Source organism: Ambystoma mexicanum, chromosome 8 (genome assembly GCF_040938575.1).
Source record: "Ambystoma mexicanum isolate Mex_15411 chromosome 8, UKY_AmexF1_1, whole genome shotgun sequence".
NCBI classification, from domain to species: Eukaryota; Metazoa; Chordata; class Amphibia; order Caudata; family Ambystomatidae; genus Ambystoma; species Ambystoma mexicanum.
Window position 1 is genome coordinate 1,248,845,372 of NC_090929.1, and position 27,623 is coordinate 1,248,872,994.

The 27,623-nt window shown below is 46.1% G+C and overlaps 1 protein-coding gene across 4 annotated transcripts in view; it reads right to left on the minus strand.

Moving 5' to 3' along the window:
* Window positions 1-27,623, minus strand: part of EXOC6 (exocyst complex component 6) — a 2,769,442-nt gene that overhangs the window by 1,013,186 nt on the left and 1,728,633 nt on the right. For all 4 annotated transcript variants that reach the window (XM_069611363.1, XM_069611365.1, XM_069611364.1 and 1 more), the window contains exon 15: window positions 14,495-14,604. In XM_069611363.1, coding sequence (XP_069467464.1) covers window positions 14,495-14,604 — 110 coding nt within the window. The remainder of the gene's footprint in view (window positions 1-14,494; window positions 14,605-27,623) is intronic.

Below are 27,623 nucleotides of genomic sequence, written 5' to 3' on the forward strand. Positions count from 1 at the left end.
AAGGAATTTCCTGCCCTGGATGTCAGGGGAAGGAACAAGAAGCAACAAACACTAAAATGGCAGAAAAAGAAGACGGGGGCCATTTTGGTAAAATGAGCACCCTTAGGTGGCTTTACTGCACCCCGCGGTAAAGGTGCACCAAATTAGTAAAAGGTATCACTGCCACCAGCCATTAAAGGTCAGAATGTCACTGTAACAGAATGGTTACAGTTTTAATGTGAAAGGGGATACATTGTATCTCCCCAGCACTCCACATAAGGTGAGGTGTGCTGGTTTCACAGAATAAAGTGTAAAAGGGATCCTTTCTACCCTTGGGAACTGTAGTTCCCTCAAAGTTAGCACAAGAAAGTTAAATGGGGAGCCCCTAGGGCAACCCAGCAAGAACAGGCACTTATTGCCAATACGTTGTTAAACATGATAACTTTAAAAAGACACTATGGAGAGTCTTAAAAATGAAACCTATAAAAAGAGTTAAAGGATAGGTGAGTGTGGAAAAAGGTTCCCAGTCACTGAGGTATTAATGAAAAATATCCCACTAGAAAAGCAAAAAGTTCTGGGGTTGAACCAGGAAAGGAAGATTGATCAGCTCTGTGGAAATCTTACCTAACACAGTCCGCGGAGTAGGAGTGGTCGAAGAAGAAGACATATTCACGATGAATACACGAGGCGCGGCGAGTCTCCGACGCAAAAACGGAACTGAGGCTACGGGCGCTGTGCGTCCTATTTATAACAGCGGGTGACATCGCCCTTGACGGAGGCCTTCGAGGGACATCGACCCGATGCCATCGTCGCAGGATGTCCTCTGCCGAAAAAGTTTCCGAAGTACACAGCTGTGGACATTATATGTCAAAGATGTGGAATGCGTTGGAGGTCACAATCCATTTGAAACATCTTTTTCCTTTTCCAGCACTCAATTTGGGTGTTCACCCTGGATTCCCCTCAGCCGGGCTCTGATCCTTTTCAAAACAAAAAGTTCAACGTTGGATCCCCCTCTTCCGGGCTCAGATCCCTTTCAAACTATGTTCAGACAATTCTTATCTAAGGTGACTCACGGTTCACCCTGGATCGCCCTCAGCCGGCCTCAGATCCCTTTCTTTCACTCAACCAGTCTCCCTCAGCCGGGCTTGGACCAATTGTGTTGTACTTTAAACTATAGATTACTTTCGAATGTACACAGGGTTTAGCTTGACCCGTTGCATGACCACTTTGATCTCAATATTACTTTTTCTCACTCTTAGCATGAGTTGGATTCCTAAGAGAGACTTTCGAATGAGCACCAACGTGGTGCCGGACCACTCTGCGTATGGTAACTTTTATCCCAAAGTTCAACTACTCCTTTTGGTTTCCAATTATATCCACGTCGCTCTTTGGAAACACCTCACACACTGTTCTCTTTGCACATTATTGCCGTTTGGAACCGTGCGTCAAAACACACGTTGGTTTGGTATCAGTATCTCCGACTCATCGGCTGTGTTGTCTTTTCTGATGCCGCTTTGTTGTAGGAGCCAAGCACAGTACCACGGCAGCAATAGCTCCTCCCCTCCTTGGTTATCGACGCGGGAGAGCCCCGGGTACCTCTCACACACTGCACAGGTTTGATCAGCCTTAGTTCCTGGTCTTCGATTTCTTACTTTTCAAGGCTCACGAAAGTAACGTTCTTTAGGGGTCAGAGGTACTTCCCTCCTTGCGGCACTCTCTGGTCTTGCCGTCTTTCTCCTTGTATTAAACTGCCATCTTGGAACTGCTGTTTCCTCATGAGGTTTGCCACGCTCAGAGTGTGCTTTCGTGGTCCGCCTTTTATCCGTGTGGGCAAGTGTGATGGAAGTCAGGTGTGTATAATAACCCGTAATAGCCGGGCCTTGCATGGGACATGTCTGTTTGTTCCTTTTTCACTCACGGTGAACTGTCCATCAAAGTGTTTGTGTCGGAAAAGGGGGGTTGGGGTTGAATTCCCAGGTATCCCACCTGGTAGGATGCAGAAAATGTGTTATTGGGAGGGGCACACCGCGTCTCACGCTCCGGTGTCCCACTTCGACTCCCTGAGGACTCCTCATCCAGGTGATCCTCCCGCACTGGTCCACCCCTAGGAACCGGATCCAAAAGTTATGCCCGTGTCCTGGCCACCTGGATGACAGATCCCCGGGGACGAGCGGGTGACACACCTTCAGGTTTCTCACAAATCACAATGGTCAGAGCGGTAGGTAGGCCCCTAGAAGAAGTACTATGGTGTCAGAAGGCTGATAAACATGTATAGGAGTAAAATCACTGCTTTGATAGGTGACGTATGGACTCTGTGGTACGGCAGGTGGGTATCATTACGTTCCCTTCTCCGTTTACGCACCTATATCGTAATCCTTAGTTTACACCAGTGGTAGAGCAGGGAGCCTTTAACCGATGGGAAGTGGCTCGATGTCAGAAGATGGCCGATATGGTGGAGGGCCAGGAGATTAAGACATTCCAACACTGTAAACAGGTATTTGCTATACCCGAAAAGGAAAGGTTTAGATATTCACAATTGAGACACTGGCTACAGGCTTTGGGAAATAAACAATAAGGGACCTCACCCCCTTTGAAAAGTATCTCACTACGAATTTTGGGGACCGACATATTGTCGCAGTATTATATAGGCTGTTTATGGAAGCCCCAAATAATTTGCACTGGAGGTATATGAAACAATGGGACAAAGTCTTAAGCAACCCTATATCGGAGGATCAATGCCAGGAGGTGTGGCAGGGGATTCCAAAACTTGTGAGAGTACTTGAGATTCGAGAGATGTGGGTCAAGGTAATGGTGCAATGGCATCTGACACCTGAGAAGGTACATATATTTTACCCAAAAGTGTCTCGGAAATGTTGGCTGGGGGTGTGAAGTCCAATTTTGAAATCATTTTCGAATAGTGTTAATGTGGCAATGAAAGTTATATTTGGGCGTCAAATACGTAGACACTTTGGGGAGGTAATGTTGGGCTTGGATGATGTATTGGACATTTTATTGTCGAAACCTCAAAGAACGGCATATATGAATCTTAGTGTGTCAGCTTTGTGGCCTATTGCTCAGAAATGGAAACAGGTGTCAGCTCCCACAGAACATGAATCGCTGGTGAAGATTTGGCACTATGTCTCATTAGAGTGGGTGACTTATGTGGTTCAAGGAGATCAGAAGAAGTTTAAGGAGGACTGGGACTTGGTACTGGACTTCCTCCACAAAGACTATCGAGTGAACTGGTGCCCACAAAGAATTTGTTTATTAGACTTGTTTTGAGGATTGGACTTGGTATATTATGTAGAGATGATTGGTCGAAATCAAAACAGGTGCATGAGGGGATGAGGGGCGGAGGGGTGGATGGAGGTGGGGTTGTTTATATTATGATAAAGCAAATGCTAATAAAAACAATAAAAAAAATAATGATATGATTAGTACAAACACAGGTTTGATTGAAGATATAAATGAGCAGACCATTAATTAAGATGTGTAATTCAGGGATCAATCCTTGACCCGTAAGAGCCAATCATCTCTTAACCACTCTTGTCTTATCTAAACTGGACTACTGTGCCAGCATCCTCTTTGGTCTCCCCAACTATGCCTTCTGTCCTCTCGACAAGATCATTAACTTCGCTACCAGGACTCTCTTTGAACTCCCTCACTTCACACCTACTTCCTCATTCCGTCACCAGGTCAAATGGCTTATGATGCAAAGCAGGGTCAGACACAAATGCCTTCTCCTGGTTCACACACCTTTCCACTGTAAGGCACCACTGTATCTATCCTCTATCCAAGCCTTCTCATAATCTCTGCTCTGCCGCCTCGACTACCCTTGTGGCCTCTCAAGCTCCCTGCGATTCCTCTTGCTTCCGCTCTTTCTCTCGTCTTGCTCCACGTGTATGGAATTCACTTCCCCCGGACATACGAGAAACAGTACACACGGATTTGTTCAAAACCGAACTAAAACCCTACATCCTCGCCTCAGAGTTACCCTCTGAACCTACCTATGATCTGCCTACTAGCTAACATTTTCCCTTCGCCTCTAACCTGCCTCAGTCCCTCACTTTCTCTGCCTCTATTCTAGCACTTCACCCATCATGGACACGTCCCGAGCACAGCCGGTCATACCGCGTACCTGCATTTAAAAATGTCCAGTATTGGTTTGTCCTTAATCTATGTATGTCTGCTTATGTATTGTCCCCGGTGACTGTTCCATTTGCTCCCCTCCACAAGCTGGTCAGAAAGTCCCACAAACTCACCCCATTGTAAGAAGCTCACTGCTTCCTGTCAAATCTGATTTCCTATCTATTGTGCATTCTTTTGTGATCAAAAGAGCATTGTTCCTCTTGTATATAATGCATAAAATACATTAAAAAAAATATGTCCATCAAATTTACATTGCTGTGAAAGAATTAATTTGAATGTAATTGATTTGAAATTAGCAGATATTCATGTTGTGTTCATATTCAAGCAATTAAATGAAATAGCAGCGCACTAAGCTTAAGTCTTTTGAGTCATATTACATTTGCAGGCAAATTCTAAGTGCCTAAACAGATTTCAGTAATATCTCTGGTACCATATTTTTCCGTAAGGTCAGTAATATCTGATTATTCTTTTCCATTGCTCCACGGGACAAACGCATGTTAAAGGGCCGGCATTGAATCCCTTTTTTCTCCCCAAGGGAGGTGAAAATGCCAGGCAGTGTTCTTGAAGGAACAGGACACATGATGTACAGGGGTTGTCTAGTATAACTGATGACTCACTTTCCAAATCGAGGTACCCTGAAACTTGCCATGAGAAGGAAGTGCTTTCTGACAGTTGTGCTGTATGACTGGAGAGTCGCTATAAGCCGGTATATGTGTCCATGGACCAGTGCCAAAATAGGTAGTAAGGGGCGCCCAGCAAAGGTAAAGTGTCAATGCGAGGGTCGGCTGCGGAGAGTGTGTCAGGGAGTGGCAGCAGAGGAGGTGGAGGTTGGCAGAATGGGGGTTTATTTGTCCATTCAAACTGAGCACACAGGGAGCAGCAGGTGTAAGGGACCTCATGGGAAGTGAGCTGTAAGGCAGAGGAAGGGGAGGATGGGGCGCAGAACCCCCATTAAGCGGGTGTGTGGAGTAAAAAAATCATTCTGCTGGTGAGGGGAACAGCTGGATTGGATTCTCCAATTCAGTGAAAGGGCATGGTATTTGGTGGCAGAGATCAGCAGGTGGGATCAACGACCAGCAGAATCTAAAAAAGGCACATAGACTTGTTGGAGGCATCACTTAAGCCTGCTAAAGGTTAAAATGTCCCTTCCTGTGTGGTTAAGATGGAGATTGATTAAATTATACCCAGAAATGGTTTTCTGTCATGTGTAACTACTGGGGGCCTCAGAGGGTTACTTTGTGGAAGGGCAAAAAGCAGGCAGCACGGCCTCATGAAATGTCGTGCTAAACAGGAGAACCTATTGAAGAAAAGGAATGCAGCAGCTTGAACAAAAGGATGAAGTTGTTCCTGTCACTTTGTCCATTCAAGGATTTGCTCGAAATGTATTGTGAGTTAAGATTTTGTATATGCGTTTGCAGAGTTTCAACTATAGCAAATTGTGGCCAATACATCGTTTTTTCTTTTTTGCTGGATGGCATGGTAAATCAGCTTTTTCCAATCACGCCACTGTCAGCCAAACTTACAATGCTGCTGTGCTTGGGACCCTTCTGTTTTCTATCCAGGCTCTGCATGGGATTAATTATGTGTACCTGGTCAAACAGTTGGAAACACTGTGTGAGCAGAAATGGCGTCCTTCTGAGCAGGCAGCCCAGGCTATTTGCCATTTGTTTCTTTCCATGAACTATAGACTGTTCCCATAATTGGCGCGTGAGAAAAACCATGATTTAAGGGTTGATTATTATTCCACCCTTTTTCTGTGTCAATGAGGTGTTTAATGGTCTGGTGTGTTTCAGCATAAGGGGGCATCTGGCATGCCTTGCACTATCCGAAGATAGTGTTGGTTAAGCATAGCCTTTCCCCGCTGCTGGTGGAATGAGCGAGAAGAACAAGTTACTTCTTACCTTGTAACGTTCTTTCGATGGGATGTTCCTCCGACGTATTCCTTATCTCCCCTCCCATCCATCCCGGTAGTAAAACTTCCCTTGTAGTTGCAGCTTACGCTCCTTCAAGGTCAATAACCAATTAATGTACTGCTAATTTTAAGCTTTAAAACGGAACTGAGCAACGGACGCTGCGTGAGTCTATTTATACGCACGATGACGTCGGCGCCGATACAGAGGCTGTCGAGGGACACCAACTCGGGGGACGTCGACACGCAGCGCCCTCTACTGAAAAAATTTCTGAGGCCAGCAAGCTGGAATGAATAACATCAAAGATAAGGAATACGTCGGAGGAACATCCCATCGAAAGAACGTTACAAGGTATGTAACGTTCTTCGAAGGGATTATGTCCTCCGACCTATTCCTTATCTTTGATAGACTCCCATAGCAGTGATGTAAAGAAGAGGTGGGAGTAAAATTGAAATATTTCCCTTTAAAAATGTACAGAATGTAACACAGCTTTCCCAAATCTTGTCTCCTGGCTAGAGGAGGAATCCAGGCTGTAAAATCTTGTAAAGGTATGTGCGGACGACCATGTGGCAGCCGCACAAATGTCTCGAATTGGAACCCCTCTTTGGAGAGCCGAAGAGGCTGCGATACCTCTGGTTGAATGAGCCCTAAAATGTTGAGGGGGTTCTTTCCCTGCCAATTTGTAGCATTCTAGAATGGTTAAAATAATCCATCTTGAAATGGTTTGTTTCGTGATTGGCAATCCTAATTTGAGTCCTGCATATCCTACAAACAGTTGGTCTGCTTGCCTTATCCTAGCAAGTCTGCTGATATAAAAACTCAAGGCACGCCTTGGATCCAGCCTATGCAACCTCTCGTCCTCTTTCCCTGGGTGGGGAAGAGGATAGAATGAAGGTAAAGTTATTTTCTGCATAATGTGGAATTCAGAGACCACCATTGGGAGAAAATTAGGCTTCACTTGTAAAACAACCTTGTCTTTATGAAAGGTCGCATGAGGAGGTTTGCAAGATAGAGCTTGCAATTCGCTAAATCTTCTGGCAGATGTTAAAGCCACTAAGCATACTGTTTTAATTGCGAGAAACCTTAATGAACAAGAATGGAGTGGTTCAAAAGGAGTACCCATCAGAAAATTTAAGACTAGATTTAGGTCCCACAATGGAACTTGAAAAGGCTTTGGGGGAAAAACATTAGTTAACCCTTTCAGGAATTGGATTACCAGGGGTAATTTGAAATATGAAGGCTCCTCCACAGTGCGTTTGAAGATTGACAGCATTGCGAGGTAACCCTTGATCGTAGCAACTTGAAGACCTGAATTTGCTGAGTAGAGTAAGAAAGATAACACCATTGGTGTACTGCATGAGAAGGGTTCGATGTTCATTTCTCTACACCAACTGCAGAATTTGTTCCAACGGCAGCGGTATAAAGTCTTTGTTGCTGGCCTTCTAGCTGAAAGCAACACCTCCATGACGTCATCCGGGAGATCCCAATCCTTGTATCTCAACCTTTCAGAAACCAAGCGTGAAGGTTGAGGGTTCTGATGTCTGGATGGAGAACCTGACCTCCCTTCTGCGAGAGAAGATCCTCCCTTTGCGGAAGACTAATTGGAGGGCAGATGGACATGTCCAGAAGGTCCGGGTACCACATTCTCCTGGCCCAATCCGGGGAAATTAGGATCATAGTTTTCCGGAATCTTCTCAACCTCCTGATCATTTGAGAAATGACAGGGACTGGAGGAAACGCGTACAGGAGTGGAAACTCCCAGTCTACTATGAACACGTCCCCTAAAGCTCCTCTCGGGGGAAATTCCATTGAACAGAACTGATCGCACTTCCTGTTGATGCTGGTGGTGAACAGATCCACTTGAGGGGTTCCCCAAAGGGCGAAGATCTCTTGAAGGACTTCCTGAGCTAGCTCCCACTCGTGGGAAACTGTTGTCTGCCTGCTCAGAGCGTCCGCCGTCAAGTTCTTCTCTCCGGCTAGGTGAACTGCTGATAGAGAGATTCCTTCTTGAATTGCCCAAAACCAGAGATGCATTGCCTCTCTGCAGAGTGGCAGTGACCCTACGCCTCCTCTTTTGTTGAGGTAGTGCATGGCCACTGTGTTGTCCATCATTATCAGGAAATGTTTCCCCTGTACTGATGGCAGAAAAGCTTTCAGCGCTATTCTGATTGCTCTCAGCTCCAACAGGTTGATATGTAGCCTGGACTCCGATGGAGACCAACAACTGCTGATGGTCAAGTCGTTGGCATGGGCTCCCCACCCCGTGAGTGAGGCATCCGTGACTACTGTTATCTCCGGCCATGGTTGCCAAAACTGTTCTCCTTTCAAAATGTTCTCCCGGCAGGCACACCACTGAAGGTCTCAAGCCACTCTGTCCGGGACTTGAAGGAGATCTGACATTCTACCTGAGAATTGTGACCATTGGGTTCTTAGTGCCCACTGGAGGGATCTCATTCTCAGGCGAGCCTCTGGCACTAGGAAGATGCAGGATGCCATGAGGCATAGCAACCTCAAAAAGTCGAAGGCTGGAAGACGCTGGGCATTTTGAAACTTGTTGACCATCTGCAGAATATCTTGAGCCCTCACCTCTGGTGGCGAGGCTTTCCCCAGAGAAGTGTCCAGGATCGCTCCAATGAACTGGTGTCTCTGTGATGGTATCAACTGTGACTTCTTTAAGTTGAGGGAGAAGCCCAGCTTGTGAAGGAAGTTGCAGACATAATCTAGCTGTATCTGAGCTTGTTCCGAAGATACTGCTCTGATCAACCAATCGTCCAGGTAGGGGTAGACATGTATCCCTTCCCTCCATGAACCTGCCGCCACTACCGACATTAGCTTGGTGAAGACCCTCAGGGCGGAGGTCAGCCCAAATGGCAGAACTCGAAATTGATAGTGAGAGTTGCCAATTGCGAACCTCAGGTATTTCCTGTGTTTGAGATGGATTGGCACATGGAAATAAGCATCCTGAAGGTCTAGAGATACCAACCAGTCCTGAAGCTGGATGGCCTCGAGGATCTGAGAAAGAGTTACCATCTTGAACTTGTCTTTCCTGAGGAATTTGTTCAATTCTCGAAGGTCCAAGATGGGTCTCAGTCCTCCGTCCTTCTTTGGTACTAGGAAGTAGGGGAATACCAACCCTTGTTCCTCTCCACTATGGGTACCGGCTCTATGGCACCCTTCTCTATCAGGTCTATAATCTCCTGCATAAGGAACGGATCTGGAAACTTCAAAGAGTTGTTCCCCGTTGAGGGGTGTGTAGGAAGGGCAGGCAGTAACCTTGGGCAACTGTCTCCAATACCCAAGCATCTGACGTAATAGCCTGCCATTCTGCCAGATGTTGAGTTAACCTGCCCCCTACTAGTGCTTTGTGAGGGGAGACCTCAGAGGGGTTTTGAAGCGGCTGATGCAGATGCCCAGGGTAAAGTGGCACCTGTTACTGTAGCTTTTGTACCTTTTCCCCATCCAGCACGAGTGAATCGTTTCTGGCCCCTTTGAGCTGGCTGTCCTCTGCCTTTTCCGAATGCGGAATAAAAGCGGAAGGACCTACCCCTCCAGGAAGCTCCTGAGGGGCGATTCGGAGTCTGCCGGATTGAAGCCCCAAGAGATTTCGCCGCTGCCTTGGATGTTTATAATCTCTCCAGGCTGTCATCAGCCTTCTTTCCAAATAAAGAAGTGTCGTCAAAAGGCATGTTCAAAAGTCTAGCTTGTACATCTGGAGCAAAACCAGACTTCCGCAACCACGCAAATCTGCAGATTGTGGTACTTACTGCCATGGCCCTGCTGATACTGTCAGCAGAATCAATGCCTGTTTGAAGGGATTTGCACATTGCATCCTTTCCATCCCTGACGATGTTTAAAAATGTTTCCCTTTCCTCTTTTTCCGGGAGGCAGTCAGCCGCTGATGAAGCACACTCCCAAAGTGTATGGCTGAATCTTGCTAGCGTGCAAGTGGCGTTAATAGATTTAAGCGCCATGCTACATGCCGAAAAGACCTTCTTTGACATGGCATCAAATCTTTTATCATCCCTGTCCTGTGGAATAGTAGGGTATTCAGACCTACTATTTGATGAAGTTGCTGCCTGTACAACTAAACTCTCTGGAGTTGGATGCTTGCTCAAATATTCTGGATCTGAAGCAGATACCCTGTATTTAGCGGAAAGTTTCTTGTTCACTGCCGGGATAACTTCAGGAGTTTCCCAATTTGCAGAGATTTTTCTCTACAGGGCAGCATGAAAGGGAACTACAGGATCCCCCTGAGGACCTTTATCTAAAATATCAGTAAGGTCATCCTGTTGAAAAGAAGGTGTAGGTGTAGACCACACTATGAATTTGACTATCCTGGTCATCAGAGCCCTATAAGGGGTCTCAGCATGCTCCCAGGGTCCGATTTAGCAAACTCTACTTCTGGAGAAGTATCTAATCCACTTGCCACATGTAGAGAGTCCTGAAGGTCTTTTAACCTGCTCTCTTCAGAGATGAATTCCTCTGGCATGGGTGTTGTAGTCCTTCGTAAACCAAAGTGTCTCTCATGGTCGGAATCCTCCCCTTCCTCATATATAGAGGACAAGGATCTAAAATAGTCAAATCCAGGATAAGGTTTAAAACCCATTTCTAAAGCAGAAGGAGCCAAACTAGTTGTCACTGGCTGAGAAAACGTCGAGGTTGTCGACATGGAAGTCAAAGGCTTCGACAATCCCGAAAAGGACATCGAAAAAGTTTGAAAAGACCTCGAACCCGAGAGGATCGGGATCCTACTCTGTGTCGTCGAAATTGTCGACGGCATCCTCGATGTAATGGTCGAAATCCTCGACATCTCTACTGTCTGAGATGTAGTGACAGTTGTAGGTCTGTCTTTTATCGGAGTCGACAGTGGCGTCGAAGACAGCGTCGATGTAACCGATTTATGCGTCTTACTGCCTTTACTCGAGGGTTCATGACGCCCTCGGGCAGTTTCTCTCGCCGGGTTCAACGACTCGCTGCGTTTTGACTTTTCAGGCTTTTCACCCAGGGTATCACCTTTAGACCTCTCCGAGGGGGTCGAGGCCGCTTTCTCGAAGACGCTAAGCATTTTCTTACGGAATTCCTCCCACTTAGCTGGAGAGCTGTGTTTCGTGGGGCAGGTGACTCTTTCTGGGGAGGTAGAGGAAGAAGAAGAAGAGGGAGATCTACGACGCCTCTTCTTAGAGTGTTTTGATCTCGAAGACTGATGGGAACCTCTTCGAGACCTTGAACGGGAATGTTTCTTGTGACGACGAGGAGACAAATGTCTCGACTCTGCCGAAGAAACTTTCGAGGGAGTAGAAGTTTTAAGAGTCTTACCTACCTTTCTAGCTTCCCCTTACGCTCCATCAAGGCTGTCGCTGTCATGGACATACAGTCCTTGCATTCCGAACAGTGATGCTCCGATCCTAAGCACCACAAACAGATCCTGTGAGTTTCTTCCCACAGTCATGACACTTTTTGAAATCGGACCGTGGGGTCGCAGGTTCGGATGAAGAAGCCATCGAATTTAGATTCATATCTTCGAAGAATAAACAGAATCTTCCTGAGGAAAACAACTGAGCGACATGTTTCCGAGGCCCACGAAGCGCAGAAAAACGGAACTGAACAATGGACGCTGCGCGAGTCTATACGCACGATAACATCAGTGCCGATACAGAGGCTGTCGAGGGACACCAACTCAGGGGACGTCGACGCGCATCGCCCTCTACTGAAAACATTTCCGAGGCCAGCAAGCTGGAATGGATAACATCAAAGATAAGGAATATGTCAGAGGACACAATCCCTTCGATTGTGACTTCAGTGTACAATGAAAAAAAGGAAGATGGTATTTTCCTTTTAAATGGTGGAACAGGACGCATTGAAAATAGGTGGGTGGGGGGGGTAATTCTGCAGCATTCTAGCCAACGAGGCTATAGTTGGCTCATCATTGTTCTTTGGTCAAATCGTTTTTGGAGTCAGAGAGCTTTAACAGTAAAATAAATCTACAACTATCACATACACCTAATTAATACAATAATGGGTTTGAGGGTGATATCACAAACAGTTAATGCAGTTGTAATTTGTATTTTGCTGCAAAGGAGAACTCCAGCGATCTGACCCAATATCCTCCTCACCTCCTCCTTAATTCTTGGTCACGGTCTCTTTTCCAGTAATTTGGATAACGGTGTTGAGGCAGGGATGCTGCATTCTTCTCGGGTGCTGGTGCCCCTTCAGTCATGCAGGAAGCCTCCCAGCATCCGGCATATATTTCTGGGGCCTGGGAAGAGGCCTGCATAGCCCAAAGACTCCCCCTTCAGCAAAGCCACACATGGTGGCTTCATCTATCCTTTTTTAGAATAACTTCAAGGAAATATGTACCACTTATCTCCTATATATATAAAGTAAAAAAGAAAGATGATGTAACTGATCAGGTTTTGGAGTAGGACATACGCCTCATTAAAAACCACTTGCTATGGGAGCCAGTGGCAGGCTGCACCATAAATAAGACAAACTAATCTGTACCACTCCCATGCTAGCCTCAGAGCCCAAAAGGAGGCATGCTGCGTTTAGCTGCCCTGCAGTTTAGTCCACAACTGTTGGCACAACGTCTACTTCTTTGGCTTTCAAAGTTTCCTCTGCAAGTCTTACCTAACCAACATTGATTGACAAGAGGGAAAATTAGTAGACATAAAGAGGAGTGCGGCTGAGACAGAGAACACAATACCTGTTGATCCTCTGAAGCATCTCATTGCCCAGCCCAAAAAACACTAGGGAGGTCATTACCAGTGAGGCGGTAAAGGGTTAATGGCGCTGGTAAAGGTGCCTGATCCGTCAACCCCTTACCGCCTCATTACGAGTCTGCTTGCGGGAACCCGCTAAGGACACCTGGTTTTACCAGGCGCCCTTAGCGGGTCCCGCGAGTAGACCAGGGTGCTGACAACGGGCCCGTTATTAACGGGCCCGTTGTTAGCACCCTCCACGTTCCCATTGAGCCTTATGGGGGCTCGAATGGGAATGGGGATGGGTTCCTTGAATGAGGAATTACTGGGTCCTCCAAGGTCAGAATGGCCCGGTAATTCCTCATTCAAGGAACCCGGACCCGATACCCGGTAAGGGGGTAGCCATGCCGCTAATAGCGGCATGGTTACTTCCTACTTGTAATGAACCCCAAGATCAACCTCATAGGATATTTGCTCCCAATGTGGAATAGAGATTTTGGAAGTGTGGGAATGTGTTAGGCATTTGTAAAATGACAAAATAAGATCCAAAACAAAGACAGACTTGACTTCTAATTCACATTTAGCTGAAGCCATTTCCACACAGACTTGTATACTGCTCATTGAGGCTAAAATTAACATTCTGTCCGTTCTAGTAGGTCTCATTTCAAAAGAACTTTTTCGGCTATCCTCTTGTCAGCAACTTTTACCCGCATAAATAAATTATTGATAAGATCCTGGCATGTATTTGCCTCTTTTGTTTTACCTATGAAAAAGTCAAGCTATACAAGAATGATTTCCACTCACTTAAGCTTAAATCTACACCAGTGTAGTTATTTCAGTTCTACTTGAACTCAGAAGGGCCCTCTTCACTTCGCCTGACCACAGATTCTCTATAATGAGAACAGTCGTTAGCGACAACCCAACGTCTTGGAAGATCATGGAGGGAAGTTACATGCCTTCTTCCACTGCTATAGGTATGGCATTCTCTACTCGAGCTGCTCTATTATTGTCCATACACCCTAATACCTCCAAAGTCGGCAATACCCAAACGAATCCAGTTTTGGCTACTTCCTCCATGGCACATCTTTCAGCCCGTATCAGCGAGAGAATGAAGTTCTTACTCAGGGAATCTGCCTGCCCATACACAACAACATTATTGAATCGGTCTTGTCAGGTAAGAGCCTCCTTAACATGTTTTCGCATGTCCCCATACATTTTTTGGGATCAGCTTCACACACAAACTGAAACACAAATATATGGCTTTTGATAAAAAGGTAAACTGAAAAACTCAAATCTGTAAAACTCTAGACCACTTGACCACTGTTGAACTACCTTATGGAACAATGCACTCAGGCAACTTATTGAAGTTTAAAGTTGCAGCAAAAGTGTGTTTCCATTATTAAATTGCTAGTGGTATTAACTTATTTCACTGCACGTCAACACTCACTCTTACCCAACTTATATGCTCTATTTTCCAAATACAGGTCATTCATTATAAAACAGTGAAATGCATTACTGAAGAACAAGTGCCTAGAATGTTCAGGTTTTCTAGAAATCAGCAAAGCTATTAACTCCCGCTGAAGTCATTATTTGAAAACCAATAAAGACGTGGCATATAGATACATATTTTACAGATAAAGAAGTGCAACGTTAAGTTAATTATTGCAACAGCTACATATCACATACAGGAAAACAAATATTTGAACTAATATCCCAACAAATTTATCAGGCATAATACACTATATTCTTTTGACTTACCTGCGGTGTAGTGACTCTGAGAATTTAAGGCTTGCATAAATAAATTCTTTGACTTGCATGTAAATCTGAGGCACCGACTGAGATATTGGCAGCTTCTTTGGAAATGTTTGCTATTGAAACGCAAATATAATAAAATTGTTGGAAATGTAATTCAATGTATACTACAGTCCTAAAATCTGAAATCATTTGGCATACAATACAAAATTTAAAAATGCACATACATGTATACAAATCAGTTGTTTCAAGGATTACAAAATGTGAGAGAGGGGACATGTTTTCACTCAGGAGGCAAAAGAACGCAGTTTGGATGTTGTGGAATTGTGGATTCACTTAAGTTGAAAGAAAGGATTTTCAGGTTCAGGCAGCAGTAACAGTACAGTGTATACATGAGACCACCATCCACGCACATGCTAACTTAAGCATGTCTTGGCCATACTTCAGTTGTTTATTCGGGTTATGCGGGTGAAAGGGATCAACAGCAATCGTCTGCTTATTAGTATGACAGTTTTTGCTGATGGATCAGGTTTTTGTGATTTTAAACATTTACAAAGCTGTGAGTAGTTAGGTACTCTCAACTTATTACACCTCAAGGCCTTGAGGTAACTTGTTTAATAGTTTCTTCATTTGTTGTCAAACTTGCTCCAACTTTCAAAGTTGTTTTGGTTCGTCAATGCATTCTGCAAATGACAGACCTGAGACAATATAACAATATGTGAAGTTACTCATTCTTGGGTATCGGATTCTGCTTATCAATTAGCAAGCACTTTAAGCCCTAGATACAATACGATTCTTCGTCCAACTTTCAAATATGTCCCTGCTTTCCACTAATGCCTGTCAATTTGCTGCTTCTGTTAATAGCAGTTTACTGTTTGAATACCCATTTGCTCTGGGTTATAAGTTAGGTGAGGGGTCAGAAATGAGAGACGGACACAGAGTTGAAGTTTTATCAAGGTTTGACATATTTATTGAAAGTATATAGGGGTGAGATAAACGCCTACCTGTCCCTATCCTAATGAGAATGTTTCTACCTAGCAAACTAAAACTAAAGAAAGATGACCTTGTGTTCAAATGAATATGACCCTCACACTAACACATATAACCAAAGTGTATAAGGTAAATGCATTTAGTTTCAGTTCAACAAAACTGTGCAAAATGTCAATCTTATAATTCTCACAAAGTACTCCTTGTGACCAAGGTTTGGTTACCTTCCCCTGGATCAACTCAGGAAGACCTTTGAAAAAGTTCTGGTTCAACAAAGTTCTAATCAGTTCAATGAAAAATGTCTTTTCCATTGTATACGTCCTTCAACTTGGTAAAGTAAATGTCTCTTTCATAAAACACTTATTCAAAACCAAGGCAACTGTTTCTTCCATGATCACAATTATTGGTATGGTGAAGAACTTTTGTCAGGCAGCAGCACACATGCCTTTTTCTACATAACAGTTTGTCAGGATGATAAAGTTAATAGTTTCCACAACCGTGTTTCACCACAACCACATTTCATCAAAGCACTTGTTTCTTTTCTGGTTTACTCACCTGCCAGGATTAACTACAACTCTCCCTTTCCGGGTTTACTCGCCTGCCAGGAACAAACAACTCTGACAACTATAAATGGTTTCTTCTGTTAGTGCCAATATTTGTTTCAAGGTTCTCCACACCAATATCCCATGTGAGGAGGGTTGCACAATAGTTGCCCGTCTTTATAATCTCTTGACTGTTGGTAATGCTGGTTACAGATTTCCCCAAACTGTGTTGCCCGCTCATCTCTTCTTTATAGTCTCTTGGCAATGTGGGTATCAGGTTTCCCCAAGCTGATACCTCATGGAAGGAGAATTGCACCTGTGTTGCCCTTTTATTCAATTTTTTCGATATTCAAAATTGTCTTTTGTTGTTAATTGTTCTGCTACGAGTGCCCCGTGGTTACCTCTCTCTTTAGGCCAACTCACCGGTTTCCTTTGGCATCTCTGTGTCTCTTCTGGATGCTGTGTCAACCCTCTGCAGTCCAGCAATATCGCTGACAGCTCTACCGTGACTGCCGGTGCCTGCACAGCTCTTCCCTGGATTTCCACAGGCTGTGTCAGGTTTACACGTCCTCCAACACACCTGAACAACCCACATCACATGGGGAGCACATCTTCCGAACAGCTGGACTTCTCTACCCACTGCCGTCAATGACTCTGCTTACTTCTGCGCGTACTCTGCAAAACTGCATGCCTTTTCTACCCGCTCTCACTTCTGCTTCAGCTCCAACCGCTTCAGTCTCTCTCTTGGCTACTTCTGCCTCTGCACTCCCTCTCTAACCTGTGATGATTCCCACAATTAAATGTCCCGCTTAGGTGATTTGAAGTGAAACAACTAGACATAACGGTCTTCTAAGTAGCAACATTGATCATCATCAATTCTTTGTTCCTCTTCCTTGTCCCAGTACCAGAGGCATTATGGATCTTGTAGTCCATAGTGTTTTTTTTAACGTTTTCCATGGCTATTTAGTTGTGATTGTTTGTTGAACTGAAAGTAATCAGAGCTAGGAGAAGTTATGGATATAGCATCTACATTGTTTGGCTCTACTTTACAATATGCCATCAATGTTTCAGGGAGAATGGATGAATCATGAGTCAAAGGAGTTACTACTTCCTCCTGATATGAGTCTCCTCCCATGTGATCCTTCCTCAATACCGCCCGAGGGTCAGGATCGGGTAGCGACTGCCTTCCCATGGTCACATGAGAAGAGGCCCAAACCAGAGTTTTAGTGATGATTTAATTGGACTCATCACAGTTAGTACACAGTATGCTTGTTGAGTATTTGGGAACGGGTGCCCTTTGTGCCAGTTGTGATTGGTAGGGTTGAGTCCTGAACTCACTACTACTTATACTGTAAACAATGTAGCAATTGACCTAGTTTAAACTTATTGTCATAGACCCAGTCTTCCTTTGGCTAAAAAAATACAGGGTGTACCATCACTTCCCCTTCTCCAAAGTGAGCGCAACGTCTATTGCAGCCTTTGGTAGGAGATGCAAAAGGCCCTCCAGCAGGAGGCAGTGGAGAGAATTGGGCTCGACGGCAGAGGAAAAAAAAGCAGCAGCCCTGAGAAACAACCTCTAAAGACCAAGCATTGGACGTGAAGAAAGACTCCCTCACTCCAGAGAAGAGTATTTGAAAAGCAGATTAAAGGGATTTTGAAGAGGGGGAACAGGAGACAGTGGAAATGAAAACATTAGCTTTAGACATAACGCCCCCACTATCCGAATGGGTGTAACTTCTCTGATGCCGATTGCCTGGGAACACTTGACCCATACCCATGTCGGGAAAGGGGATGAAGGAACAAATGAGTGTCCCCTAGCAATCAAAGTGGCTAGTTGATGGACTGCTAAACCAAGGGATTTGGAAGTAGTCTTGGATGCATGAAAATTGTAAAGGGATTCAGCAGGCTTGGCGCGAAAAATGATTGACCCCAACAAAAGACAAGTCATGTTTCCTGGTTGCTGCTCTTTTTACCTACTTAAGGAGCCCGCCAGCCTCTTTTCCTTTGCAGATGGGGAGCAGGTGCAAGTGGATCTAGGTCACCTGGCCCAAGCACCGCCCCCACCTTCTTAGCCCTGCCTCTTCCTTCCTGCTCTTAACTCTTAGATCAAGGCCATCTCTTGCCCGGGGGGTCCGAACCGAAGGGCAGACGAAGAAAAGAGCAATTTCAGTTTGGTCCTGTTCAGACCAGGAGGACCCAGGGCCCGACCCCTGCTCAGACAGCAGGTAAGCATACACCAACATGTGTTTACCCCTTCTGTCCCCACAGGCCATCCCCGCCCCCTCTGGTCCCCCCGTGATGTTCCCATGTGCCCCCACCCTTCTCGCACACAGGTGTTGCCTGTTTTGCTTGATTCTTATACCATGCTCTCCCTCCCCCACTTCCCCCCTTCAGCCTACTTCTGCCAGAGACTGTCCTGATACATTCTGGTTTCACTATCACTGCCTTGTGGCCAATGCTAGATTTGACTTTTATGGACTTCATTGATTGACGGTGCGTCACCCTTTCTCAACTCTCATGCTGGGCTTCCTTTGCATCTTGTACTCATGGTGGCCCTGAATTATGCTGTTCCCATCTTCATCTTGTATCCTGGCTTGCAACATTATGTGTTACTACTGACTTCTGCAATTGTATTCGCTCTCCCCTCTTGCTTCTCCACTCTTTTTGACTGCTTATTCTCCGTTCTATCCCTTACTCCCTTTTCCTATCTCCTCCCCTCCTCCCCTTACTTTCTTCTATACACTTAGTCTATCAGAATTGTCCCTGGATCTAATATGATAGCAACCTCGTCTGTCTCCTCCCCCTCCCTTACTTGTTCCCCCCTCTTCCAGCACTATCTGAAATGTCATCAGGCCTAGTATGATAGTCGCTTGTTTTGTTCCTCCCCTCTACCTCACCTTTTGTTTTCTCCGGCTCTACCAGAAATGTCGTCAGGCCTAGTACAGTAGTCGACTGTTTGTTTCCATTGCCTTCCCACTCTTCCTTCCCTTCCTTATCTATGTCTTAGCTCTTGCACTATCTGAAATGTCGTCAGACCGAGTACAATAGTTAATTTCACATCCTTACTGTTCATGGCCTGTAAGAATGTCATTGTATTTTACCTTGATCCCTCCCTTGCCTTGAATCGCTTTGAAACACATTGTGTACAGGCGCTATATAAATAATCTATCATATCATATGTTACGTTATTGGGGTTTGTACGGTGCACTCCTTTGATTTTCATGGTCTACAGGTGCAGTAGAGGGAAAAGGAGAACAAATTACTTAACCCAGGTAATGTTTTTTCTGATTGATGTTCCTCCCACGGATGCCTCATCTTAAGATATCTCGTTCTGCTTTGCAGAAATCTCTGAAATCTTTTTCCCATCAGGGATCGCCACGCGGCCTACCGTTATTGATCCTCGAGTCGTCCGCATTGGGATGGATGTCACATCGACGTCAGTACAAACAACACACTTGGCACCCCTGGCCTCAGTTGTCATTTTTTCCCCCTGCACAGCCACGTTAAGGATCAGAGACAAAAGAGTGAACGCTTAAGCGTTAAGGGAGAGAGTTACTGTAAAATCAGTTGAGGGGGCTCCGTGACCATTGGGTAGGCTGAGAGGGAGATGAGGAATCCATGTGAGGAACATCCATCAGCAAAAGAACATTAACAGGGTTAAGTAATTTGTTCTTCTAATGGATTGTGTCCTCACCACAGATTCCTCATCTAAGATAGCCTCCCATAGTAGTAAGATATCACAGAGGAGGGAAGGAGCGCACTCCATGGCAATCATGTCATCACTTGTTGAGGACAGCTCTGAAAAAGTGAAATTGACTCCAGGCAATAATGTTTTGCGCACACGTGTATAGAAGACCATGTCCCGGCCTGATAGACATCCTTTGCAGGTACTCCTCTCTGACGAGCTGAAGTAATTGGCACACTCCAACTGGAGTGTGCTCTAAAGCCTTCAGGAATCTGCTTATGCGCTCTAGTGTAGCATTCAGAAACACACAGCACTATCCATCTAGAAATGGTTTACTTTGTTATTCCTTTGCTTGTCTACGGGCTGGTATAACCAATACACAGCTGATCTTCCATTCTCAATTGGTTTGTCCTGGCTATGTAAAAACCAGAGCCCTTTTAGGATGAGTCTTTGCAGCCTCTCTTCCTCCTTAGAAGGATGAGGAGGTGGATTAAAAGATGGCAAACACATTTTTGGTGATAAGTGAAACGCTGATATGACCTTCGGAAGGAACACAGGACGCACTCTAAGAGTTGCCTTGTCCTTAGTAAAGACTGTAAAAGGGGGCTTACAAGATATGGCCTGCAATTTTCTCTTTGAGTTGGGGAAATAGCAACCAAGAAGGCGGTTTTCCTTGATAGGAGTCTTGGAGGACACGAATGCAATGGCTTAGCCATAAGAAATGTCAACAAGTTCAAGTCCGATGCCGGCACCACGAAGGGGGTCAGAGGGAAAGTGTTAGTCAGGTCTTTCAAAAATTGAACCAAGTGGTTTGTACAATATGACCCTTGCTCTGGTGTGCTCTCGAAAATGGATAGCGCCGCTAAGTAGCATTTGATGGTAGCGACCTGAAAGGCTTGTCTTGCTAGATGAAGTAGAAAAGACAACACCCTCGAGGTGTTATATAAAAAGGGATCCATATCCTGTGCTCCACGCCAGCTGCATAACCTTTTCCAACGGCATAGAGCCTTAGTTGCTGGCCCTCTGGCCGAGAGCAACACCTTCATCACATGTTCCAGAAGGTCCCAATCCCTGTACATTATCCTTTCAGAAGCCAAGCGTGCAGGTTGAAGGTGTGTGCGCTCGGGTGAAGAACCAGAGCTCATCTCCTGAGAGAGGAGGTCTGGCCTCAAGGGAAGACAATGTGGAGGATAGATGGCCATATTCAGAAGTTCCAGGTACCACATCTTCCAGGCCCAGTCTGGGGCAATCAGGATCATGGTTGCTCCGTACCTCTTCAACCTCGGGCCATCACATCACCCCTCGTGCCATCTGACTCGCTAGACATCGCCTGCCCCTCTCCTTCCCACCACCTGGTACACCTGTACCCCTCCTCTGTATCCCACCCCCCGCTGTATACCTGTTCTGTTACCCCTGAAAAGCGCTCCGTTATGCATCTGTACTGTTGTATACCTCTGTAAAGCGCTCCGTTATGTATCTGAATTGTTGTATACCGCTGTAAAGCACTTTGCTGCTTCTCAAAGCCAGGTCCGCGCTCAATAAATACATAATAATAAAAACCTCTTGATCACTTGAGGGATGACGGGAATTGGTGGAAATGCATACAGGTGCTGGAAGATCCAGTCGACCACAAATGCGTACCCCATTGCTCCTTTCTGGGGAAATTCTCTGGAGAAGAAATGCTTGCACTTCCTGTTCACACTGGACACAAAAAGATCCACTTGGGGGGTTCCTCAGAAGGTGAAGAACTCCAGAAGGGATTCCTGGCATAGCTCCCACTCATGGGAGACCATGCAGTGCCTGCTCAGGGCATCCATCGTCATATTCTCCTTCCCATACCGGCAGGGAAATCCTGTTCTGTAACGCACAGAACCAGAGCTGCATCGCCAATCTGCAAAGGGGGAGCAACACTACAGAACCTCTCTCGTTTCTGTAGTGCATGGCCACTGCGTTGTCGTCATGATCGGGACAGTCCTCCCCTGAATGGAGGGCAAGAAGGCCATTAGTGCCAGTCTGCTCGCTCTCAGCACCAACACGTTTATATAAAGTTATGTCTCCACTAGGGTCCACAACCCACTCACCGTCAGCTTGTTCAGGTGAGTGCACCAGCCTTTTAAAGATGCGTCAGTCACTTCTGTTTCCTCTAGCCACGGTCGCCAAAGTTTTTTCCGCCATTAAGTACTCCTTGCGAGTCCACCACAGGAGATCCTGACCAACTCTGCTCGGGACTTGAATCCAGTCTGTCATACTTCCAGAGAACTGCGACCATTGAGATCTGAGGGCCCATTGGAGCAATCTCATTCTTGATCGGGCCTCTGGCACCAGGAAGATACAGGATGCCATGAGGCTAAGCAACCATAGGAAGTCTAGGGCTGGCAGGTATTGGGCATTCTGGAATCTGGGGACCATCTGCAGGATGTGTAGAGCCTTGTACAATTTGGGAGTAAAAGCCTTGCCCGAGGAGGAATCCAGGACGGCTCCTATGAATTGGACCACTTGAGAGGGTGTCAAGAGAACTTCTATAAGTTGAGGGAGAAGCCCAGCTTTTGAAAGAGGTGGCTGGTGCAGTAGAGATGATCCAGGGCTTGACCCGGAGACTGTGCCCTGATTAAACAATCACCCAGGTAGGAAAAGACATGGACGCCCCCTTTCCTGAGACTGTCTGCCACTACCACCAACAGCTTGGTGAAGACCCTCAGGCGTAGGTATGCCCGAACGGCAGAACTCGAAACAAATAGTGAGTGTTAAATATGATGAACCTCAGGTGCTTCTTGTGTTTTGGATTGATCGGCACATGCAAGTTAGAATCCTGTAGGTCGAGTAGCATCAACCAATCTTGAAGATCTACGAGAGTGTTATCATCTAGAACTTGCCCTTTCTTTAGGAACTTGGTCAAGTGCCTCGGGTCTAAGATGGGTTGCAGCTCTCCGTACGTCTTTGGGACTAAAACATAAACATCCTTTCTTGTACTGGTACCAACTCTATGGCCCCTTTTTCCAGAAGCGAGGAAACCTCTTTCAGGAGCAGTGGGTCTGGAACAGTAGGTGGTCTAGACAGAGAGAGGGGGGGGCAATCTGGTGGACACTTTAAAAAAGGTAGGCAGTAACCTTGGGAGGCCACCTGAAGTGCCCAGGCATCTGAAGTAGTAACGCACCATTCTTGAAAACGTGTAGCAGATGCCCCACACTGGTGTGGCATGGCAGAAGTCCTCAAAGAGGTTTTGCGCAGGGGCTGCACTGGAGGGGACAGATACAGAACTGGTCTGTACTTTCCCTCCTCTACTTTTCGCGAGTTGAGAGAAACATCTCTGCCCTTGGCTGGTGGTGGTTTGGTCATAAATATAATAACAAAAAGGCTTGCCTTTCCACAGGAAGTTTGAGTAGGCCGCCCCACTTGCCGCCCCTAGGGACTTTGCTGCAGCCTTGGAAGCCTGCAATTGCTCAAAGGTGTTGTCTACCTTTGGTCCAAATAAGTGTGACCCATCAAAAGGCATGTCAAGTAACTTTGCCTGTACATCATGTGCAAAGCCTGATTTTCTTAGCCAAGCGAAACTTCTCATGACAGAACTTGCCGCCATTGACCTTCCAACGCAGTCTGCTGTGTCAAGTCTTCACTGTAAGGCTTGGTACTTGACTTCCTTATCATCTTTAATAATATTGATGTGCTCTGTCACTGAAGCTATCATAGACCACAGGGTGAGTGTATATTAAGCTAGTTCAAAAGAGGCATTGATTGCCTTAAGTGTCATGCTGCCAGAGGTGAAGACTTGTTTGTCCAGAGAATCATACCTCTTGCATGCCTGGAGGCAAAGAGGGGTAGGCACTTGCCTTATTGCCAACAGTAGCTGCCTGGACTACCAGACTGTCATTTGATGGGTGCCTGGCCATGAACTCTGGGTCTGAGGGCACCAGTCTGTACTTACTGGTAAAATCTTTACAGACTGCTGCACCCAGCCTGAAACTCCTCTAGTTGTTGAGAGGGACCCATGGGTTAGAACCCAAAGAGAACCAGGTCATCATCCTCATCGGAAATTCATTGAAAAGACAACTTGAGTTGAGGATATTGCCGAACAATCCTTCGATATCGATGACGATGGCGCCAGCGGGCCATCGAAGAACATTGTTGCCGACAAAGACATTGGTTGCGTCGATGGGTCTTGAATGCATGTCAAGGCCTTCATCACTCCAGTGGTTTTAAGGAGGTCGGTGATCCGAGTCCCTGCTTGCTTTCTTGGGCATGGTGGTCTGGAGGGTTTTATTACCGGAGGAGAAGAGAGCGGGTGGGCCCGCTTTCTCAGAGACCTGCATCATCTTGATGCAACACTTTTCCCATTTTTCCGTCAAAGCCATTTGAGGGAAAAAGGACCTGTTCCGCTGAAGATTCAAAGGATGAGTGCCTCCTCCTCCTCTTCTTTTTGGACGAGGAGGATGAATGACAGGAGTTGCTCCTCAAGTGGGAACATTTATGGTGCTTTTTGACTGTTTTCTCTGCCTCTCAGGCGATTTCTCAGCAGTGGAGCTCTTGGCATCGATGCAGTCAAACTCTGTGGGCCTCATTACGAGGCGGGCGGTAAGGGATTACCGGCACCAGTAAGGGCACCGGTGCCGGTAATCCCTTACCGCCTTCCTACGAGTTCCCTTTGCGGGTCCTCCCTTAACGCCTGGTTTTTCCAGGCGTTAAGGACTGGACCCGCAAAGGGATTCTGGAGCTAATAACGGTACCGCAATTCGCGGTACCGTTATTAGCGCCTTCCCCATTCCCATTGAGCCCTATGGGGGCTCAAATGGGAATGGTTAAGGGCCCTGATGAATGGGCAATTACCGGTCCCGCCAACCTTGGAATGGACCGGTAATTGCTCCATTCACCAGGGCGGAGTCGGAACGAGTATGGAGGCAGCCATGGCGCTAGTAGCGCCATGGCTACCACCAACCTCGTAATGAGGCCCTGTGACTTTGACATTGAATGGGCCAATGCTAATTTGGAGTCTCTGTCTCTTAAGGCTTTTGGCGTTATGGTTTGACATAAGCCGTATTCCGCCAAAATGTGGTCGGCACCAGTATGGAGTATTTTCAGCCCCAGGATACAAGTGAACTGCATAAGGATAAGATGCTGACCAAAAGGCAGAAAGATGGAAAACTAACTGGGCCCTGTATTCATGTGACAGGGCATGAAGGCACATGCCTTTTTCAAACAACATGTTACTGAGGCACTGGAGTGCATTTTTGCCAAAATAATAAACTGTTATGGAGAACTCAGTGCATCCTGCAATCTTGTATGAACAAGTATCATATACAGAAAAAGAAAACTCCATTGTCAGAAGTAATTTAAAGGCACAGATTAATGAAGGATTTGACAATGGCTGCAGCCAAGATAAAGAAGGGGCTGCTAAATGTGATGAATGTAATGCAAGATAATGAAGCAGGACAAATGTAAAAATGAAATGCAGCATTGAAAAGCATCACTCTCTGTTCATAAGTACTGAAATACATCTGTGCCTATGCAAAATGGAATCTTCCCCCATCAAAACACAGAGTTCAAACACTCTTCACCTCATCATTAGATTTGCCAGACCTATCCTGTAGGTCTTTGTAGTTTAGCAGAGCTGGAAGGAGGCCGAGTTTAGGCCTGGGAGAGACGTATAGGGGGTTGAAGGGCACAGTCCTGGGAGTCTGACCTTTCTAAAATACCCAAAATATAATTCAGTTTTGTGGCAGGGTCCAGTGCTTGACGCCAGGTTGAAATGCAACAGAACGCAACATGATTCACAGCGGGGGAGTTGTGCTCTCTCTGCCCAAAGAGACAAGAAAACACATGGTCAGGTCATTCGCCCAGGAAGAAGGCTGAAGAGGTTTTATTGCAGACTATGTGAACAGAAGAGATAACCAGGCCTCCGCACAGGTCTTGGGAACAGAAACATGCTATTTAAATGAGCTAAAAAGTATTGTGAGAAACCTGATGGTATTCTCCCACTTACTTCCCCGGGATCCTCCATTCAGGTGGCCAGGGAAGGGCCATCGCTTTTGGATTCCGACCCTGTGGGTGGACATGTGACGGAGGATCACCTGAGTGGAGGGTCACAGGGGATTGGGAGGAGAATGCCTGAAGACGAGACATGATATTCCCCTTTTCCCATTATATATCAAAATCCTCTCCCTCAGCTTTTATGGGCTATTTCTAATTCCATTCCATCTCCCCCTCCCCATTTCGAACTAGTAATGGGACAAAGAAGAGGCAACCGAGAGTAGTAAGGATTACCCATACGAATAACACTACATTTCACCACTAAGAGTCAAGCAAGGTCAGGCATTTCAACTTAACCATGCACGCCTGACTCCTCTTGACTCTCAGGGTATAAAAGGTGTGGTTCTGCCAAAGAAGGAGAGCGAGCAGGGATTGCTGGTTGGAACGTGGAAGCCAGGGAGCAGGAGGCGGCAACAAGAGAAGCATGGAAGGTCCGGAGGAGATTGGGACACCAAGACCCTGACCTGGTGTGTCTGAAGGGTTGCAGCGTGGTGAGGGAGCTGTGCTTCCAGGGAGCTAGAGTGAGGCGTGCTACCAGCTGCTGGCCGTGTCCAGGCTAGTGCTTGTTCCTGCGGGCGTGTGCTGGTCCCAGGAGTGCCTGAGGGGCAGCTGGTAAGACCCTGACCTCAACCTACAGACTCCGAGTACCAGCTTATGCGCATCGCGCTACCAGGTGTGTTTAGCGCAGGAAGAGAGAGAGAAACTCAGAAGCATGAGGGTGGCTGGGACAAGAGCAAAAGTGATGAAAGATACAAGCAGCCCGTCAGTCGGAAACCAGAAAGAAAGCGAGAAAGCCAGAGAAGAACAAGTTACTTACCCGTGGTAACGTTCTTTCGACTGGGTGTTCCTCCCACGTATTCCTCATCTTTTGATATCTTCCTTTCCAGCTTCAGAAAAAATATTCAGCAGAGGGTGCTGTGCATCGATGCAGTCGACTCAATGTCCCTTGAGGGCTTCCATCTCAGAGTCAATGTGATCGTTGGTATATAAAGCACGTGCAGCGCCCGTTAGCTTCAGTTCTGTTTTTACACCTTCCTCGTGTAGAAATACCAGTATCAGCGAGACACAGACAGTACCAGACTCAGAAAGAGCGTAAAGTGTAAAGCCTGGAAATTCTACAGCAGTGTAGGTTGGGAGGGGCGACGAGGAAGACGTGGGAGGAACATCCGGTCGAAAGAACATTACCAGGGGTCAGAAACTTGTTCTTTGAATGGATTGTGTCATCCCACTTATTCCTCATGTTTTGATAGACTCCCAAAGCAGTGTTAGGTTTTGGAGGAGGGAGTAAGAATTTTCAGACTTAAGAATTGTCATGGATTGAATGTAGGACAGCTTTCCCAAATCCTCCTTCTTGGCTAGAGGATGAATCCAGACAGTAATATTTAGTGAATGTGGGAATGGTAGACCAAGTGGCTGTCGCACAAAGAACTTACGCCTGGTAACGTTCTTTAAACTGGATGTTCCTCCCACGTATTCCTCATCTTTGACATTTGTCCAGCTTCAGCTGCTTCTGAAAACATTTTTGGCAGACATCGCTGTACGTCGATGGCGTCGAGTCGATGTTCCTCGAAGGCCTCCATCGAGGGTGATGTCATTGAAGGCTATATAGCATATATAGCATGCACAGCGCCCGTTGGCCTCAGTTTTGTTTTTCCTCCTCTTGCTGCAGAGAAACCTGTAAAAAATGGGAGTGACCGTACTTAGCCGTTGGCCTCAGTTTTGTTTTTCCTCCTCTTGCAGCAGAGATACCTGTGAACAATGGGAGTGACCGTACTTAGCCTTGATGAAACGGAAGCTGCAATAGCACGGGAAATTCTACTGAGGGGTACTATGTGAGGGCAATGAGGAATACATGGGTGGAACATCCAGTCGGAAGACCGTTACAAGGGGTAAGTAACTT